At 54.1% G+C, this 20871-nt stretch overlaps 2 protein-coding genes across 2 annotated transcripts in view; both read right to left on the bottom strand.

Annotated features, from left to right (window-relative positions):
* Positions 1-14735, bottom strand: part of LOC114445221 (uncharacterized) — a 16326-nt gene extending 1591 nt beyond the window's left edge. Inside the window, exons 1-6 of the mRNA XM_028420181.1 lie at positions 14625-14735; positions 13238-13351; positions 9386-9502; positions 6785-6925; positions 6280-6357; positions 5-64 (exon numbers count right to left, since the gene is read on the bottom strand). Of these exons, the coding sequence (XP_028275982.1) occupies positions 5-64; positions 6280-6357; positions 6785-6925; positions 9386-9502; positions 13238-13319 (478 nt within the window). The 5' untranslated portion in view covers positions 13320-13351; positions 14625-14735. The remainder of the gene's footprint in view (positions 1-4; positions 65-6279; positions 6358-6784; positions 6926-9385; positions 9503-13237; positions 13352-14624) is intronic.
* Positions 14736-19200: 4465 nt separating this feature from the next.
* LOC114432515 (DEP domain-containing mTOR-interacting protein-like) lies at positions 19201-20835 on the bottom strand. The gene is made up of 4 exons (XM_028400571.1): positions 20683-20835; positions 20525-20595; positions 20013-20117; positions 19201-19647 (listed from the first exon to the last, which is right to left on the bottom strand). Exons 1-4 carry the CDS (start codon positions 20786-20788, stop codon positions 19519-19521), a joined length of 411 nt encoding a protein of 136 aa, XP_028256372.1. The 5' UTR covers positions 20789-20835; the 3' UTR covers positions 19201-19518.
* Between the last annotated feature and the right edge of the window lie 36 nt (positions 20836-20871).

The following is a 20871-nucleotide window of genomic DNA, read 5'->3' as shown; positions in this document are numbered from 1 at the left end:
GAGCCGTCCACCAGGATGACGATGTCAGCGATGGCTGGAGACTTACACATGAAGCCGCCATCAGCTGGACACACACACAGACACACACAGAGGAGACACAATTATGAATGCTTTACAGACACACACAGACACACACAGACACACAAAGACACACACAGACACACACACAATTATGAATGCTTTACAGACACACACAGACCAACAAAGACACACACACACACACAGACACACACACAGGTAAAGTAGGCCAGTGTGTGTACAAAGTATTACAAAGTGTTTCATTAATTCTAATTCAGTTCAGCAGAGTCTAATGAAGCCCCGGAGGAGTGGGAGGCCTCTGAGCGCTCTGCTGTGTGTCTGTGTGTGTCTGTGTGTGTCTGCAGTTTACAGGCTGCTAACACACAGCAGACTCTAATGAGGCGGCAGCAGCTCGTTTACAGCCGCCCGGCCCGCACACAGCAGCCAGAGGCCGGCAGAGGAAGCAGCCGTACCTCCATCAGCCAATTACCTGCTGCCGCTCTGATCCCACAGCGTGAACACAGACAGACAGCCGGGCGGGGGGGCGGCGCAGCGCGGCGACTCCCAGCACCACCTGTCTTTAAACGCCTCACCTTCACCAACACCACGGGAAGGAAACCAGAAACAACGACACACAAGCCCCGCCTCCAGGACAGACTGTGGACAGGCGTCAACTCCATGTTGACTTCACAGACTCGGTGAGAGACGAGCTACGAGGGCCTGAGAGCAGGGACAGGGACCCGAGTCCTCGGTGCAGCAGACCAGAGCACAGGTTAGGCGGTCCTGCCATCGTGTGCTGACAACCAAACATGATGTTCACATGCAGGTCCACACGGTTACAGCTGATGGATCTATACCTGCATATGCAGCACGTTCTGATCAATACATGCAACCACACCGTCCTGAGAACACCTGAGGTTCCAGCCACCTTGACCTTTGACCTAGGAACACCTAAAGTGAACCAAGGACACTTCCACTGCAGCACAGATGACTGACAGCCTTTCCATCCAGAGGTGTGTGTGATTGTGTGTCTGTGTTGTGCGGTTGTGTGTCCTGCGGTGTATTCGTGGCACAGAGACGGAGGCTGAAATTCCAGCACTGTAGAGACTTGTAAGAGTGAGAGCCCACTTAGCTCCTGCGTTCAATGATGAATGAAATGACTGCTGAAGAATGGCCCCCCACACACACACACACACCCACACACACACACACACACACACACGCCTCTCCTGGAAACATGCTGCGTACCTGACAGAAATGGTTGGCTTCATCTGCCGGATCAGAGGTGAGCGCCGGGCTCTGAGCGCCGAGCCAGGAATGTGTCAGACTGAGGCTCCGATCGTAGGCCTGCTCATCTTTATGTTCTATAATCATTACTGCCTGATGGCTGCGCTCTGAGCCTGACCTCCTCCAGCCCCACGCCTGGATTCATTCTCAGAACACGGAGACGTGCTCTCGGCTCATGATGGGACTCGTTGCTTCGGGCAGACTGGGATTAAAGTGGCCTGAACCTCTGAACGATCAGGACTCAGCAGTCCTCTGTGCGGACAGATGAAGTGGATAGGTGGAGGCTGTCTGCACCCTATTGTCCATCTGTCAGTCAAATCATATTCCTTCATCCTTCAAATATCTCAGAAGCCGTTAAAAGTAAAACTTCATACAGATGCTAACATGCTAGCAGCTTGCACCATCGTCAAACAGGAAGCTCTGTGTTCGGTGTCAGTAACAGGAAGTCACACCGTGGATGGGATGGGAGTGGTTACCGTGGAAACCGAGGCCTGAACCATGATCACAGAGAGGAGGCTGACAGGAAGTGAAACTAAACTTCAGACAGAAACACTCCCTCTAATAGCAGGTCTGGGGACATCCTGGCACACACACACACACACACACACACACACACACACACACCTTCCTTGATAGAATCATCAGATCCCTTTCTTCATGCTGCGTCTGTTGTTATAACTAACTGTAACCCTGTATGATACAAGATGAAAGCACAGACGTGTGATGAGAAGGAGACGCTCCTCTGTCATCCTTAGAGAATCCAACGGAAAACCATCAGACCAAATCACTGTCCACATTCAGTGAGACAGCCCGTCCTCACCAGGGAAGACCACGATGAGCAGAAGACTGGAGAAACGTCCTAAAAAGGAGACGTAAAGAACCACTGTCCATCACAAGCTAACATCCAATCAGATCAAAGGGGACACACAACCACCGCTGAGGCTCTCTGACAGCTAGCATGTACAGCTAGCAGGGAGCAGCTAGCATGTAGCAGCTAGCATGTAGCAGTTAGCATGTAGCAGCTAGCATGGAGCAGTTAGCATGTAGCAGTTAGCATGTAGCAGCTAGCATGTGTGTAGAGGACTGTTGTGTCTCTGTGAGGACAATATGAGCATAAAGACACTTGACTGAAACAAACTGATCAAAGCAGAAAAGTCTTCATGAAGCAACAGACACAGAACTGACAGCACTTCCTGACTGGACTCTGATTGGACAGAACTGACAGCACTTCCTGACTGGACTCTGATTGGACAGAACTGACAGCACTTCCTGACTGGACTCTGATTGGTCCGCACCAGCACAGGGTCTGGAGCCTGACCAGCTGTAACTAAAGTCAGACAGGAAACAACCCGACACAGCAGCAAGTCGCTGCTCGTTTACAGAAGAATCCTCAGCAGCTGATTGGACGAGCAGTTTGCGCCTGCCAGCAGGAAGTTCCTGATCATGCACTGTGAGGATCTCTGGTGTCATGAAAACCTCCTGCTGCGTTACTAATTAAAACCAGGGAGGTGCGAAGCTGCCAGGAGTCAGACAAAAACTAATCAACACTGGTTAACCCTTCGTGTGGAGGACACACACTGACAGCTCCTCCACCCAGGCACCAATCAGCAGAGGCCCCTCAGGCAGGTCGAGCCGGCGCCGTGGTCCCGGGCCTTAGCCGCTGAGTGTCACTGAGGACGCGACCCTGGTGGGCTGAGCGTAAACAGTATTCTAATGAGCGCTCTGTTTACTGATGCATATTCATGAGGCGGGAACCAGCTGCAGTCAGAGGAGGAAGGTCACGGCGGCGCAGCACGCTGCGGGCGGCGCAGCTGTAACACCCTCCCTGTCAGAGGTCAGCCGCCGCCCCCAGGCTTCATCTAATCTACACAGCAGGAAGTCAGCGGGTCAGCTGCCTCTGACATCATCACAGCCCGCTCAGCCTCCACGCTGTCATCAGAGCGGAGAGATCACACGGTCAGCAGTGACAGCCAGGAAAGGGCGGAGCCATCTCATCCAGGTGAGACTGACTTCAGCTAGCTCCTATCTGCAGCAGGCTGAGAGTAAGAACACAGTGTGTGTTACAGGTGAGTAAACAGTGATGTAACTGACAGCTCGGCACTGATTCAGCGTCCTCAGCGACCTGTGTCCTCATAGTGCAGATTCCATCACAGTACGTGTATCACATGAAGACGGAGCTGGATGTACAGTCAGGGAGGCAGGCCCACACCTGCCCGGAGCTCGGAGCGCCCGGCGCTACCGACAGCACGCAGACTCGTGTCAGCACAAACCTTTCCATCCCTGCAGACAATACACGCTGCCATGGCAACCACAATGATTCACCCTGTTTACCCGGCCCTCCATTAAAACGCTGCGAGCTTCAGAACAGAAAGTTATTATCCGCCAACGCCGTCGGCCCGTGTCACAGCCGCATGTCGGACAAACATCACTTCAGTGATTAAAGCTGCGTTTACTGACACACAGGATGTGATGTGGGTCGTCCGCCGAGGGGCGGGGCTTCAACATAAAAACACCAGGAGGCTCACGTGTCATCAGAAGGAAACGACCCATTACAGCTAACTCACAGCTGGAGGTCAGGTGGCAGGACAGTGACAGAGGCAGCAGGTGTGTGTGTGTGTCTGTGTGTGTGTGTGTGTGTGTGTGTGTGTGTGTCTGTGTGTGTGTGTATGTGTACAGGGAACAAAGAAACAAGCTGTTAGTTTTTGTTTACTAAATAAATAAGTTGCAGCGGGTTAGCTGGCTAAGAAAGAATGAAGGCCCGTCCTCCTCTTCCTCACTGTTGACTGTATTATGCACAGAGGCTCGACAGCAGTGAGGAAGAGGAGGAAGAGGAGGACAGGCATCATTCTACTCAGAGATGAAGACCTCAGTCTAACTGCTGCTCCGAGTGAGAGAATAAACATCATAAAACTTTACTGCGCTGGCAGAGTGACAGGAGGAAGGAGAATGAGTTTCAGCAGTAATGAGTCAGAAAAAGAACATTTATGGACGTCCAGGCTGTCATTATCTCAGCAGTCTGGACCCGAGCCGCTCGCCGCCCGCCGCCAGGCAGCCGCGTTAGAGTCTGAGTGTCAGAAATGGCTGCCGTCAGATCTGTCACAAACAGCAGCGTCAGAGCCGAAGCAGCATGAAAGCAGCTCAGTGCAGACAAAGAAAAAACAAAGACATGAGCCACTTCTGTCCCAGAGAGGAGGGACGAGCAGCTGCAGTTCCCCCTGTGACCACTAGAGGCTCCAGGAGAAAGTCAAGCACCCCCCAGACCTCCATGTTGGTACAGACTGAAGTTAGCATGCTAACCTGCTATCCAAAGACAGACAACATATCAACCTCAACACTGCAGTACCTCAGGTGTCCACTGGAGGGGGCTCTAACACAACATAACACAGCAAGTTCACCAAGACGGCGGCAGCTCGAGCGGCCACACTGAACTCCAAAACCGCCGCTGACATCACAGGAGGTTTGTTTGTATTAGCAAAGAAAGAGCAACACAAGAAAGAGCAGCACGAGAAAGAGCGACACGAGAAAGAACGACACGAGAAAGAACGACACGAGAAAGAGCGACACGAGAAAGAGCGACACGAGAAAGAGCAGCACGAGAAAGAACGACACGAGAAAAAGCAGCATGAGAAAGAGCGACACGAGAAAGAGCGACACGAGAAAGAGCGCGTCCTAGCTCCTTCCTTCCTTCCTAGTGTTTGAACAAGTCATGTTTAATTAATGTTTAATTAAGGCATCTGTCACCACGGCAACCCATCAACAGGAAGTCGTATCAGTCGGTAACTTTTCCTTCAAACTTCATGCTTGTTAATGAAAACAGAGCGCCACCTTGTGGGAACACCTCTGACCATCACGGCACCTTACTGCCCCTCATGGCAGCAGGAAGTACTGCAGGTCAGAGGTCAGAGTCCAGAGGTGAAACCTTCACAACACACACACACACACACACTCTGAGAGGCTGCAAAGGAACACACCACCATCAGCTCAGTGTCAACAACACAACGACAGCAGTGTTCCACAGGATGTTTATTGAAGTCACACTACGCTGACACACACTGATACACAACATGTCAACACAACAGCATCTGACTTAACCCTCTGAAGCCCAAAGATCAGTCTGTAACACACACACCCTGACTGCTCTCTGACTGCAGACATGATGGAGTGTGTGTGTGGAGGACCAATCAGAGCACACTGGCTGACCGTGTGACAGAGCTCAGAGGGTTAAATCCTGATGCTGCTGATGAAGGGTTCACAGTCTGAGGTTTTGCTGCCTGGTTGTTTCCTGCTGCTGTCCGTCTGTTAGCAGCCATGTTTACCGCGCTCTTCCCTCCTCTCCTCCTCTTCCTCGCCTCCTTCTCTCCTCCTATTCTTCCTTCCTCTCCTTCTCTTCTTCATCCTCCTCTCCTTCTTCCTCTCCTCCTCTTCATCCTTCTCTCTTCCTTCCTCTCCTCTTCATCCTTCTCTCTTCCCTCCTCTCCTTCCTTTCCTCCACTCCTTCATCCTTCTCTCCTCCTCCTCTCCTCCTCTTCTTCTCCTTCTCCTCTTCATCCTCCTCTCCTTCTTCCTCTCCTCCTCCTCGCCTCCTCCTCTTCATCACGTCGTCTTCTTTCTTCTTCACCTCTCTGGGTTTTCTCAGCAGTGAGGCTCGGTGAATCGCAGCAGACGTGTGTGAGCAGCGATCAGGAGGCGCGGTGGAGGCTTCTGAGGGTGGAGTGAGCTCCAGCAGCGACGGCTGCGCCACCAATCAGCCTCCACCCACCTGCTGACCCCGACCTGACCTCCGCCCGCGTCCTGCAGCACTGAGACCACGGCGTCTTCTGCTCCTGGCTGCCTTCCTTATTTCCTAAAAGGTCGGTCTTCCTGTGATGTCATCTCAGAGAGGCTCCTCCTCCTCTGTCGGCGCACACCGGAGGCCAAGCGGCGAGCAGCAGTCGGTCTTTTTCGAGCCGCCTGCTTCCCTGCAGGAGATCTTACCTTCTGAGATCTCGTTGGTGTCCTCTGTGGCGCTGCCGCTCTGCCTCGTCTGGGGCTGAGCCGCCTCAACACCCTGAGCTGAAGAAGAAACGGATATCAATCAGTTTGGACCAATCAGGAGGGAGGTTGGTTTCTCCTCCTGCGGCACGCTCAGGCGCTCTGATCATGTGACAGGAGGGAGGAGCCAATCAGGGTTCGTCTGCAATCAGACCAGAAGCTTCAAATCTTTAAGTGTTTTCCTCCTCTGGCCACACCCCAATCAGTGATGTCACAGCAGGCACTCAATCCCAGCTGATGAGAACACCTGCTGGGCCAGCTCTGATTGGAGTGATGCAGAGGGACTCATCATGGCCGCCAGAAAATCAGACTGAGCGCGCCTCACAGCCAGCCATCAGCGCGGTGTGCGGCGGGCAGCGTGCGGCGTGCAGCGTGCGGCGTGCAGCGTGCGGCGTGCAGCGTGCGGCGTGCAGCGTGTGGCGTGCAGCGTGTGGCGGGCGGCTCTTACCTTCATGTTTGGCCTGCAGAGGCTTGCTCTCCCTCCCCCCGCTGACGGCCATGATCTTGAAGCTGTATTCCTTGGACGGGTCGAAGTCTCTGATGAGCAGCGAGGCCTCCTGCTTCGACACCTGAACCACCGTCTGCTCACCTGTTCAGGACCAGAGAACGGTCACATGATCAGAGGGTGGTCACCGCCAGCTGCGTTAGTCCCGCCCACACCTCCAACCCCGTCAGTCTCAGACCACACACACACTGAGCGCCTCCAGCGCCTGCAGGAGGACCTCCTCTGAGGAGACCTTCTTCTGGCTTCAGGCCGCTTCTGGAGGGGCGGGGCTTCATAGGAAAAAGATGGAGGAGAACACAGGAGCATGACCTGATCGATCTCACCCACCCAGGACAGACTCTCCACCTCCACCTCACCACACAGACCACGCAGAGCTGCAGGTGGAGACACCTCATCACACGCCTCTGTCTATGCAGCTCCACCCTTCGTCCTCCGTCCTCTCACTGCGATCGGGAGCTTCACTGACTCCACCTTCACATGATGTGTTAAACTCCAGTGTTGGTCATGTGACTGCTGCTCAGTCCATCATGGCCTCCTGCTGGGTGGAGGGCAGGACTTGTAAATGTTCTGACGTCTCCTCGCCACAGAGGTCAGAGCCGGTGGTTGTTCTTGTTGTTGCAGGCGGACATGTTCAGAAGTTTGTTCATTCTTGTCCAAGCTGCCTGCAGGTTTGGGAGTTCAGGGGTTAATCAGGTAAAATGATGGAAAGATGAGGAGGTGGAAGGTCGCTGCTCCGTCAGAGAGCTGATGGAGCTGATGAGCCTGCAGTGCTGCAGTCAGAGTGACTTATGAAGCAGCTGCACCTGAACGCCACAGGAGGAGCTCCATGTTCTCCCCTGGGGGGAGAACTTACCCACACCCAGCTCACCCCACAGCACAGAGTGACACATCACTCTGCAGCAGTCACTGCTCGGGGCCATTCCACCAATCAGAGGGGCCGATCTGCTTCCAGGTGTGAAGGAAGGAGAGAGCAGGCAGGACCGTACAGGAGGAGCCGCTCCGCCCTGACCCTGACCCTGGTGGGTGGAGCGGCTCCCACAGGGAGAGCCGGGCGCCTGCAGCAACACACACTCCAACAGCAACACACACTCCAACACACACTCCAACACACACTCCAACAACACACACTCCAACACACACTCCAACACACACTCCAACAGCAACACACACTCCAACACACACACTCCAACACACACTCCAACAGCAACACACACTCCAACACACACTCCAACACACACTCCAACAACACACACTCCAACACACACTCCAACACACACACTCCAACAACACACACTCCAACAACACACACTCCAACACACACTCCAACAGCAACACACACTCCAACACACACACTCCAACAACACACACTCCAACAACACACACTCCAACACACACTCCAACACACACTCCAACACACACTCCAACAACACACACTCCAACAACACACACTCCAACAACACACTTCAACAATAACACACACTCCAACAACACACACTCCAACAACACACACTCCAACAACACACTCCAACACACACTCCAACACACACACTCCAACAACACACTCCAACAACACACACTCCAACAACACACTTCAACAATAACACACTCCAACAGCAACACACACTCCAACAGCAACACACACTCCAACACACACACTCCAACAACACACTCCAACAACACACACTCCAACAGCAACACACACTCCAACAGCAACACACACTCCAACAACACACACTCCAACAGCAACACACACTCCAACAACACACACTCCAACAGCAACACACACTCCAACAACACACACTCCAACACACACACTCCAACAACACACTCCAACACACACTCCAACAACACACTCCAACAACACACTCCAACAGCAACACACACTCCAACACACACACTCCAACAACACACACTCCAACAACACACACTCCAACACACACTCCAACACACACTCCAACACACACTCCAACAACACACACTCCAACAACACACTCCAACAACACACACTCCAACACACACACTCCAACAACACACTCCAACAACACACACTCCAACAACACACTTCAACAATAACACACACTCCAACAACACACACTCCAACAACACACACTCCAACAACACACACTCCAACAGCACACACACTCCAACAGCAACACACACTCCAACAACACACACTCCAACAGCAACACACACTCCAACAACACACACTCCAACACACACACTCCAACAACACACTCCAACACACACTCCAACAACACACACTCCAACAACACACTTCAACAACAACACACACTCCAACAACACACACTCCAACACAACACACTCCAACAACACACTCCAACACACACTCCAACAACACACTCCAACAACACACTCCAACAACATACACTCCAACACACACTCCAACAGCAACACACACTCCAACAACAACATACACTCCAACAGCAACACACACTCCAACAGCAACAACACACTCCAGCAGCGACACACACTCCAACAACACGTCTGCACAGACCAACAGATGAGCTCGTGGTGGCCGCTCACCTGCTCCTGCTCTGTAGATGACCTTGTAGCTCTCCAACTCTCCTTTGGGTTCCTTCCAGGACACTTGCAACTGAGTCGGGTTCAGGACTTTGGCACGAAACCTCCGCGGCGGCAAGACTGGACAAAGAAGGACAAACGGACAGCTCAGACCCCTGAAGCACACAGTACATGTCTGCATGCATGAATGAATGAATGAATGAATGAATCCCGCTCATGCACGTGATCGTTGCTGCTGTCATCAGCCATGACAGAGGAGGAGCAGGACCACGCCTGATTCTGACAGACAGGGGGAGCTGCGAGGAAAACCGCAAAGTTCAGAGAAAGGTCGGGACCCCACCTCCACCCCTCCACCTCCCGGACTGCGGTGGCCCTGCTCCTCCCCTGCAGTGGGCGGAGTTCAGTCTGCCTGATGGCGGCCGTGTGGCGGCCGCTCACTCAGACTGAACTCCCTCCAGAGTTATGGCCGCCGCTCCCCCTGCACGCTCACACCGTCAGGGAAAGGAAGGAGGATGACCTGGATCTCATCCGAGTGCAGGATACACATCAGAGGGATTAGCTCACACAGATGACATGAAAAGCCCCAAAGTCCCCACTCTGCTCCTCTTCCTCCTCCTCCCTCCTCCTCCTCCTCCTCCTCCTCCTCCTCCTCCTCCTGTGTTGACACGGCGGCTTTGTGCTCTGTCTGTGTTCCACCAGCATCAAAGCGCCGCCGCCGCCTCTCAGCCTGATTAGTTGTTGGTCCTGTCAGCCGCTGAGAGGCAGCACCCCCACCTCCATCAGCGCTGCTCCACCTGTCTGCATCTGAGCCTCATCTCATTTTCAAGAGGAGGAGGAAGAAGGAGGAGGAGGAGGAGGAGGAGGGAGAGGAGGGGGAGGAAGAGGAGGAGGAGGAGGAGGAGGAGGAGGGGGAGGAGGAGAGGAGGAGGGAGAGGGGAGGAGGGGAGGAAGAGGAGGAGGAGGAGGAGAAGGAGGAGGAGGAAGAAGGAGGAGGAAGAGGAAGAGAAGAAGAAGAGGAGGAGGAGGAGGAGGAGCAGTGAATGTGACTTTGTGCTAACAGAGAAGAACAGACTCTGGAATAGCATCTCTGCACTATTCCTGTCCTCAGCAGCACCAGCAGCATCTGGACCCTGCGTCTGTCAGGCCGCCGCACGGAGCCGCCGCCCACGCGGCGAGGAGCGACAGGACCGCACACCGAGAGCCCGCAGACGGCTGCTGTGGTGCTGCAGAGGAACGACCACCAGGAGCACCACACCAGGAAACACATGCCGGGTTCCAGCACAGCTCACCTGCTACCACGAGGACACCTCGTCATCTCCCGGGTACAGTCCAGGTCTACAGGAAGGCCACGTTCTAAGGCGGTACGAGTAAGACTGCTGGCTGCTGATCAGCTGTGAGTGAGTCAAACTTTGTAAAGAGTTCTCTGCAGGACGTGTGAGCGGCCATCGCTGTGGAACCTACACACAGCTGAGATGAGGACAGGGCCCACGGACACAGTCCTTCTGGACAGACACACGACCAATCAGAGAGGAGCAGCCTGTGACACAAGCAGTCACAACCACACCGCTGGATGACCGTCACATAAAGCCCGCCCCCTTTTCCATAAACAGATCTGATTGGTGTGATCAGCTGTGCACCGACATAGAGCCTCTGTGTCTGTGATCTGTTTTAACCCCGTCAGAACCCTGTGATGTGTTTCCTGGTCCGTCCTGGTCCTGACTCCTGTAGGACTGAAAGGACAGACGCAGGCAGGAGGCTCCAGATCATCCACAAACATCTCACCCACCTGAGGCGGGAGTCACCGAGCCGCCGACACCAGAGCTGTGTGTGTGTCTGTGTGTGTCTGTGTGTGTGTCTGTGTGTGTCTGTGTGTGTGTCTGTGTCTCTGTGTGTGTGTGTGTGTGTGTGTCTGTGTGTGTCTGTGTGTGTCTGTGTGTGTGTCTGTGTGTGTCTGTGTGTGTGTCTGTGTGTGTCTGTGTCTCTGTGTGTGTGTGTGTGTGTGTGTGTTCTGTGTGTGTGTCTCTGTGTGTGTGTCTGTGTCAGTGTGTGTGTGTGTGTGTCTCTGTGTGTGTGTCTGTGTCCGTGTGAGTGTGTGTGTGTGTGTGTGTGTGTGTGTGTGTGTGTGTGTGTTTGTCTCTATGTGAGTGTGTGTGTGTGTGAGTGTGTGTGTGTGTGTGTGTGTCTCTATGTGTGTGTCATACATGTTGAACAGGAAGCTGGTGTGTTCTGATGGAGCTTTGGTGTTTTTTGTCTCTTTGGAAAACGGTTCCTTTGCAGCATCTCTCTCTCACACACAGACACACACAGACACACACAGACACACACACAGATTGTATTGGATTTCGAGCAAACGGTTGAAGCTGCAGTGGCGGCGAGGTGTCAGGAGCGCAAACAGACGGCGGCGCTCTGACAGCGACAGTGAAAAGATGATGAAAACTCAGAGACGTTTGTGGCTGGGGTGATACATCATTAGCACACTGAAGGGGGCGCTATCTGCAGGGGAGCCTCTGTGACCTCTGACCGTGGCAGGTGTGCGGTCAGACTGAATCAGTGATGACCCGATGGCGGCCTGAGCGCCTGGATGTGTTCCCGCTGTCAGCCCGCTCTGTGGACGCTCTGTGGACGCTCTCCAGGCGGCTCGTAACTCCTGGGCTCCTCGCGGATCAGCGCTGCTGCCGGGTTAGCGCCCTGAGGAATGTGTGGCTGCGTCACTTCACCCACAGATCTCAGGCTCCGACACCGGACTCTCTGTGCTGGAGCTCTCTTTAACCCTTTGAACTCCAGGACAGACATTCTCAGTCAGTGTGGGCTCATTGTTCCCTGCAGCTCCGTGGAAACGACAGTCAGGCCACAAGCAGAGAGAGAGGAGCTGGACGTTAACCTGTTCAGTTCTGCAGGTCATGTGACCATCGTGAGTCATCATGGCTTCATTTTTCTATTGAGAACGATCATGATTCTAAGTTTAGGCTTGGCTGAATCGTCTGCTGTAAAGATCGTCATGTGCTGTGACCACAGTCATGTGACAGCAGGGGCGGGGCTACAAACCAGGAGGTCAGCTGATCAGCTCCAGGATGACCTCCTACACTCTGAGTGTGTCAGTGTGGCGAGGTGGTCGTGGAGACTTCATCCATCTCTGTGTGTGTGTGTGACTGTGTGTGTGTGTGTGTCTGTGTGTGTGTGTGTGTGTGTGTGCGTGTGTGTGTGTGTGTGTGTGTCTGTGTGACTGTGTGTCAGACTGAGAGCAGACACCCTGAACTCAACATCAATCATATTAATGAGGGGTTAATTTGTCATCAATCAGCTGATGAGTGAGGTCACTGATCCCAGCTGATCCCAGCAGCAGCCATCTTAAGATCAGAGCGGCGGCTTCACAGACGCCTGCTGCTAAACAGACTTATTGATTTTATATCAGCTCTGATTGATAAACTATGAAAACAAATCTGAGGCATCGATCACAGAATCAGGAAACACAGCATCATAACACACGTGTGTAATCCAACATGGAGTCTGAACACACACACACTGGCTGCACTCTGCAACCTGACCACTAGGTGTCACTGCATGTGACACTCAGCTGCTTTAAAACACTGCACATTCCACACACACATCAAAGAGACAAACGCCAGGCGCCAGCATCACGGCCGCGTGACCACCAAACCCGTTTACAGGAAGTCCATAACCCAACCTGCACAGAAGCTCCGCCTACCAGGGCGTTAACACAGTTCCTACAGGGGGGGGGGGTTCCTGCAGTGTCTAAACCAGCCCCAAAGTTCCTGCAGGTGGAAACACACCGAGAGCAGCTCGGCTGCTTCGAAGGTCCAAACCACCCCGCAGCAGGAAGCAGCAGCTACTTACCTTGTCCTCGCGCCGTCTGAGGGAGCACAGAGACCAGAAGGAAGGCCAGCAGGCAGAGACTGGGTCTGACTGAGAACCGCATCCTGACACCAGCAGAGCAGAAACGCCACACACCTGACAGGAAGGGGGCGGAGTCAGAGACAGAGAGACGGGTCAGACTCATTTATTCACAAACAGCCTGAACAGACATTTAAGTCAGCTCAAACATGCAGCTGCACTGACTGGACCGGGTCACATGGTGCATTCAGGGACCGTCAGAATCCTCACTGTTATTTTACATCACGTGACCAGAATTATTCCAGATTATTCCACAGGTCTGAGTTAACAATACATAAAGACACAAAACTCAACACGACCTGTCCGTCTGTCCTCATGTCTCTGTCTCTCTCTCTACCTGTCTGTCTGTGGAGCAGCTCTCACCTGTCTCTCTGTCCTCACGTCTCTCTCTCTCTCTCTCTCTGTCCTCATGTCTCTGTCCCTCTCTTTGCCTGTCTGTCTGTCCTCATGTCTCTGTCTCTCTCTCCCTGTCTGTCTGTGGAGCAGCTCTCACCTGTCTCTCTGTCCTCACGTCTCTCTCTCTCTCTCTCTCTCTCTCTGTCCTCATGTCTCTGTCTCTCTCTCCCTGTCTGTCTGTGGAGCAGCTCTCACCTGTCTCTCTGTCCTCGTGTCTCTCTCTCTCTCTCTGTCCTCATGTCTCTGTCTCTCTCTCCCTGTCTGTCTGTGGAGCAGCTCTCACCTGTCTCTCTGTCCTCACGTCTCTCTCTCTCTCTCTGTCCTCATGTCTCTGTCTCTCTCTCCCTGTCTGTCTGTGGGGCAGCTCTCACCTGTCTCTCTGTCCTCATGTCTCTGTCTCTCTCTCCCTGTCTGTCTGTGGAGCAGCTCTCACCTGTCTCTCTGTCCTCATGTCTCTGTCTCTCTCTCCCTGTCTGTCTGTGGAGCAGCTCTCACCTGTCTCTCTGTCCTCATGTCTCTGTCTCTCTCTCCCTGTCTGTCTGTGGGGCAGCTCTCACCTGTCTCTCTGTCCTCACGTCTCTCTCTCTCTCTCTCTCTCTCTGTCCTCATGTCTCTGTCTCTCTCTCCCTGTCTGTCTGTGGGGCAGCTGTCCCTCGGCGCGGGCTGAAGGTGCAGCTCTCACCTGTGACTGTGTCTGAGGTGTTTCAGAGTTAACCCGCTCCTGACCTGTCAGTTAAAGTTTTTCCTTCAGTCCTCTCGTGCTGCCCCTGAGGACCCCTGGCTGCAGGAGGCTCGGATCCTGACCCGCGGTGCGCCGCGGATCGATCCGCGCTTCATCCTCCTCCTCCTCCTCTCTACCCCCGCGCGCTGCCGCGCTCTTTGTGGATAAATGGCGCGCTCTCAGCCGCGCGTGTCAAAGTGCGGAGCCGCTTACCTGCTTTGATGTTCCCGCCGCGCTGCTCCGCTCGGCTGCACGCGCTCAGCACCGTCCACGGAGCGACTCTGACCCGCTGTTCAGCAACTCTCCGTGTGGACCTGCGCACAAGCTGCGCGGCACGGCGCGCGGCACTACCGGTGGCCCTTTCAAAATAAAAGCACACGCAGGTTCAACACGGAGAGAAGTCCCACGGTGTGACCCTCCTGTGCCACAGGGGGCGCTCTGCAGGCGGTCATCCTGCTCATGTTTTCAGATACAGATATGATGAGATATGATACAGGCGGTCCGAGAGAAAAATGACGTCATTTTGTGGGCGTAAGGTCTCTGTTCTCGTGGAGTATGGATCCAGCTTGAGCCCCGGAGGCTGCCGCTAGATGAGGGGTGATGCGCCCCCCAGTGGTCGGGCTCATAACTGCAGTTTTTCAAAGTGTAAAAAAAAAGAAAGCAGCAACTTCAGACTTTAAAGAAACGTTTGACAGCGTTGAAGGAGAGGCCGCCTGACGCTCAGTTAAAGTTAGTCCCCTCCGTCCAAATATGGGCGGAGGGGCGGGGCATGAGCGCAGACAAAACACACAGGTTGTAGCAGACTGTGAACTGTGGGCCGTTCAAACAGGCAGCAAAGTGTTAAACTAAACACAACATCACACACACACAGAAACAGTTTGAGCCCTCCTCAGACTTCTCCCAGCGTCCTCCTCTTTTGATGCCTCTTTTATTCTGAAGGCCAGCCTGTCTGACTTCCTGCCTCCTCCTGCTCCTCTCTGACAGCTTCCTCCTCCTCCTCCTGCTCCTCCTCCTCCTCCTCCTCCTCCTCTGAGTTGAGACTTGCAGTGGGCTGATGGGTGTTTCCCGCCTCACCACCATCCAGCCCTGCAGCTATTCATTCCTGTAACCTGCTTTAATGTGAGGCGAGGCCGCACAAAAATGCTGCTGCAGGAACAGAATGTGTGTGTCTGTGTGTGTCTGCCGGCCGTGCGCTGGCGGCGGGGCCGGCGGCGGCGGGCAGGTGGCTGTAAACCTGACAAAGGCGTGTCCCTGAGCTGAAGCAGCCTCCACCCAACACCCTCGCCGTCTGTCTGTCTGAACACTGAGCCTTCCTGGGTCGTGTTGTGTTACTTTGTGCGTCCTCAGGTGCAGGTTTCTGCTCTGTGAGTCTTCTCCTAACCAGCAGCAGACATGAAGGCCCCTCACATTATCATAATCATACATATTTACCAGGAAGTCTGCAGCACGCTCTGCTCAGTCCTCCAGCCTCTTCCTCCTCCAGCCTCTTCCTCCTCCTCCAGCCTCTTCCTCCTCCTCCAGCCTCTTCCTCCTCCAGCCTCTTCCTCCTTCAGCCTCTTCCTCCTCCTCCAGCCTCTTCCTCCTCCTCCTCCAGCCCTCTTCCTCCTCCAGCCTCTTCCTCCTCCTCCAGCCTCTTCCTCCTCCTCCAGCCTCTTCCTCCTCCAGCCTCTTCCTCTTCCTCCTCACAGCCTCTTCCTCCTCCAGCCTCTTCCTCCTCCAGCCTCTTCCTCCTCCTCACAGCCTCTTCCTCCTCCAGCCTCTTCCTCCTCCAGCCTCTTCCTCCTCCAGCCTCTTCCTCCTCCTCCAGCCTCTTCCTCCTCCAGCCTCTTCCTCCTCCTCACAGCCTCTTCCTCCTCCCAGCCTCTTCCTCCTCCAGCCTCTTCCTCCTCCTCCAGCCTCTTCCTCCTCCAGCCTCTTCCTCCTCCTCCAGCCTCTTCCTCCTCCAGCCTCTTCCTCCTCCTCCAGCCTCTTCCTCCTCCAGCCTCTTCCTCCTCCAGCCTCTTCCTCCTCACAGCCTCTTCCTCCTCACAGCCTCTTCCTCCTCCAGCCTCTTCCTCCTCCTCCAGCCTCTTCCTCCTCCAGCCTCTTCCTCCTCACAGCCTCTTCCTCCTCCAGCCTCTTCCTCTTCCTCCTCCAGCCTCTTCCTCCTCACAGCCTCTTCCTCCTCCTCCAGCCTCTTCCTCCTCACAGCCTCTTCCTCCTCCAGCCTCTTCCTCCTCCTCCAGCCTCCTCCTCCTCCAGCCTCTTCCTCCTCACAGCCTCTTCCTCCTCCTCCAGCCTCTTCCTCCTCCAGCCTCTTCCTCCTCCAGCCTCTTCCTCTTCCTCCTCACAGCCTCTTCCTCCTCCAGCCTCCTCCTCCAGCCTCTTCCTCCTCACAGCCTCTTCCTCCTCACAGCCTCTTCCTCCTCCTCCTCACAGCCTCTTCCTCTTCCTCCTCACAGCCTCTTCCTCCTCACAGCCTCTTCCTCCTCACAGCCTCTTCCTCCTCCAGCCTCCTCCTCCAGCCTCTTCCTCCTCACAGCCTCTTCCTCTTCCTCCTCACAGCCTCTTCCTCCTCACAGCCTTCACTGAAGATGAAAAGTTTCAGAACTTTCTGGACTTCCTGTGGAATCATATTGACCCTTCTGTTGTCCCAAATCATCAGACTCAGTGTGTACACACTGTTCATACACACACACACACACACACACACAAGGCTAACAAAGTCTACACACTGAACACAAGCACAACTCGATCTCCCCTCAGAAGCTTGTGTGCGTTTGTGTTTCCAGCATCACACAACACTGTGTCTTTGCTCGAGCATGTTCACAACTCACACACAAGTGATGTGGGACACAGGGACATGCTCAGTGACACGTGTATTCAAACACTAAAATATCTTTATACATAATGAATACTCTGAATACTGAATATTCTGCAGACGCCTGTAAACTCTGGACCTCTGTGTGTCCCCTGTGCAGGGCTGACTGACTGATCGGGACGTGAACAGATCAATATCTTTATGGAGGAGGAAGATGCACCCAGCAGTTCCTGGTTCTACCAGCAGAAGGCAGTGCAGGTGAACGGATCAGCACCGTGAAGCTGCACCAGCCTGCAGACAGAGCAGCCTGCCGACAGAGCAGCTCCAGCAGCCTGCAGACAGAGCAGCTCCGACAGAGCAGCTCCAGCAGCCCGCAGACAGAGCAGCTCCGACAGAGCAGCTCCAGCAGCCCGCAGACAGAGCAGCTCCGACAGAGCAGCTCCATCAGCCCGCAGACGGAGCAGCTCCGGCAGCCTGCAGACAGAGCAGCATCAGCAGCCTGCAGACGGAGCAGCTCAGAGCAGCCTGCTGACAGAGCAGCTCAGAGCAGCTCCGGCAGCCTGCAGACGGAGCAGCTCCGGCAGCCTGCAGACGGAGCAGCTCCGGCAGCCTGCTGACAGAGCAGCTCCGGCAGCCTGCAGACGGAGCAGCTCCGGCAGCCTGCAGACACTGAGTCCTGCTCCTGCTCAGAATGTGTCTCTACAAGCCGGAGCTGCTCTCACCTGGAATCCTCTGGAAGCTTCAGGAATGTCACCCCGTCAGCGGCGGAGGACGTGAGCGTTCCTGAAGTGTTTCACAACATCTTTGACCTGCAGTGACCTCACATGACCTCTGTGACCTTTTCATGACCTGCATATTAACCGTTCCTGTGCTGACAGCCGGCACTGTCTGTGAATAATCTTCATTTATTAAAGCTTCAGCTCCAGAGGCGCTCCTGGTGATGAAGCAGGCTCCCCACCCGATCACCTGATCGCGCCTGATCGACCCAAAGATGGGCAGAGAGGTGGAGCCTGGATGAAGCTGGTCATGTGAGCAAGAAGCCATTCATTCTACACGACCTTTAACAGTATTAGAATATAAACAGAGTTGAGGTCTGGTCTCACTCTCAGATTCAGCCTCCATGGAGGTGCTGCCACCACCTGGTCAGACTGCAGACTGCAGGCTCACACATTTGCACCACCTGGACCTGGACCTGACAGAAACCCTCCATCTTCCAGCTCTGACACTTTATGTTCTTCACCTCATGCATGACCTCTGACCTCTGTGACCTCTGCCCCACTTTTTAAACCCTCAATAATAAGAGTCTGTCAGCCAGCGGGCTTTTATTTATGACTTCTATTTCACAGGAAGAACTCAGGCAGAGGAACACAAGGTAAGACCGACAAAACACAAAGGAGTGAGGGGTCGGCCCGCGTGGGCTTCGGGCCCAGCGGCCGGGTGACCCCCTCTGATGTTTCCAGAACATTCACTGATCTGTCAGGATCATGAGTTTAACCTTTTCCTGCACGGCCTGGTGTTCACGCCACATCCTGCTGAGATCTGTGAGGTCATGTGGATAAAACAGGAAGGAGCTGGATCACTGTCAACATGGTGCATCAGTGGAAGATATGTGGGGGGGGGGGGGGGGTCATCCTGGATGATGTCACATGGACCGGAGTGAAGCAAAGCAGTTATCAGTGAAAGTCTTTAATGTTTCCATCCTCAGCTCTGATCCTCCATGAACAGCAGCGTTAGACATACAAGAGACCCCCCCCCCCCCCACACACACACACACGCGCACACACACACACACACACACACACACACACACACACACAGAGGTTTCAAAACAAAACACTCCAGCTACAGTCCGCCTGCTCGCTAAGTAGCTGCTCCCTCACACTTCTCCCTGCTCCCACTTCCTTTCAGATGGAAAGGTAAACACAGAGTGTGTGTGTGTGTGTGTCTGTGGGTGTGTGTGTGTCTGTGTGCGTGTGTGTGTGTGCTCTGATGGGTGGAGGTAAGTGATGTGTGTCTGTTCTACATTTAAATAAAGTTTCTTCCACACAGAAAATCGCGGCTGTTTGACATAAATAAAAGAAACGTGGTCCATCATCAGATCCAGGAGGAGCCTCCTGCTGCGTCGGACCCGTCCAGGGTTTCTGGCGGACACAGTCCCAGCTGCAGGTCACATGATGCATTTATCCAAAAACACACCTGTGACATCATCCAACAAAGAGGAGCCGATGGTTGGTGGGCGGGGGGGGCGAGCTCATTATTCTGAGAACGCCTCCATCGGTCCAAACTGTCCTCCACCTGTGTGTGTCCTCAGTGCTCCGTCTCCTCCATCACCTCCATCACCACGGTGCGCGGCCCCGTCAGGATCAGGTGGCTGACGGTGCGATAGTCCAGGTGAAGAACGTTCAGCCCGTTGACCGACACCACGAACTGGCAAACCTGCGGACCACAAACACAGGCTGAGAGACAGCGCCCCCCGTGGCTGCTCAGTGAACTGCACCAACATGGCTGCCCATCACACCAAGCCACAGCTAACTAGCTTAGCTCCTTCATGGCTTCCCAGAGAAGTACAGTACAGCCCTTATCTGCTCATACTGAGTCAGTGATAGGTGACCATATAGATTCATATTATAAACAGTGGTGAAGTACTGAAGCTTGAAACATGGAGTCAGAGTATAAAGCACTATTATTTTTACTGAAGTATAAATACATACAACATCACTTAAGTACAGTAACCAAGTATAAATACTTAGTTACTTTCCACCGCTGGTCATATAAGTTCTGTAAACAAAGGAATCAATCACCTTCATCCCTGCAGCTGCAGCCGGACCACACGGCTCCACCGCCTGGATGTGACACGGCTGATTCCCTCTGACCACAAACCCCCATCCCACCGCATCACCTACAATCTGCACACACACAGACACACACAGAGACACACACAGACACACACAGACACACACAGACACACACAGAGAGACACAGACACACACAGACGCACACACAGACACACACACAGAGACAAAGACACAGAGACACACACACACACACAGAGACACACACACACAGAGACACACAGACACACACAGAGACACACAGACACACACACACACACAGAGACAGACACACACACACACACAGAGACAGACACACACACAGACACACACAGACACACACACACACAGAGACACACACACACACACACAGACAGACACACACACAGACACACACAGACACACACACACACACAGACAGCTGTGGTTTAATGTGCTCACAGGCGGCGTGTTTCTTCTTCGGTGGTGGCAGGCGTACGTACAGTGAAGGTCTTCCTGATGTAGGGTCCTCCTGGTGTCTGCAGCTCCTCTGTGCTCACAGGTCTCTTCAGCACTGAGACGTTGTCATGGGAACAGGAAGAAGGTGTTTTACAGGAAGTGACATCACGTCTTTACAGTTAAACACAAACGTCTGTTTTACCTGATTTGGGGTTGGAGAGCGCCGGGGCCGAGCAGGAGGAGGAGGAGGCGCCCGGGCCGCCGCCCACCCTCCTGCTGTACCTGCTCCCATCACTGCGGCTCCTCATGCGGGCTCCACCCTGACCTCCTCCACCTGCCTGCACATCCTTGGAGGGAGACACTGATGGAGACACAGAGGACGACTGAGTGA

Source organism: Parambassis ranga, chromosome 2, assembly GCF_900634625.1.
Source record: "Parambassis ranga chromosome 2, fParRan2.1, whole genome shotgun sequence".
NCBI lineage: Eukaryota > Metazoa > Chordata > Actinopteri > Ambassidae > Parambassis > Parambassis ranga.
This window is presented reverse-complemented; position numbering and strand designations above follow the sequence as displayed.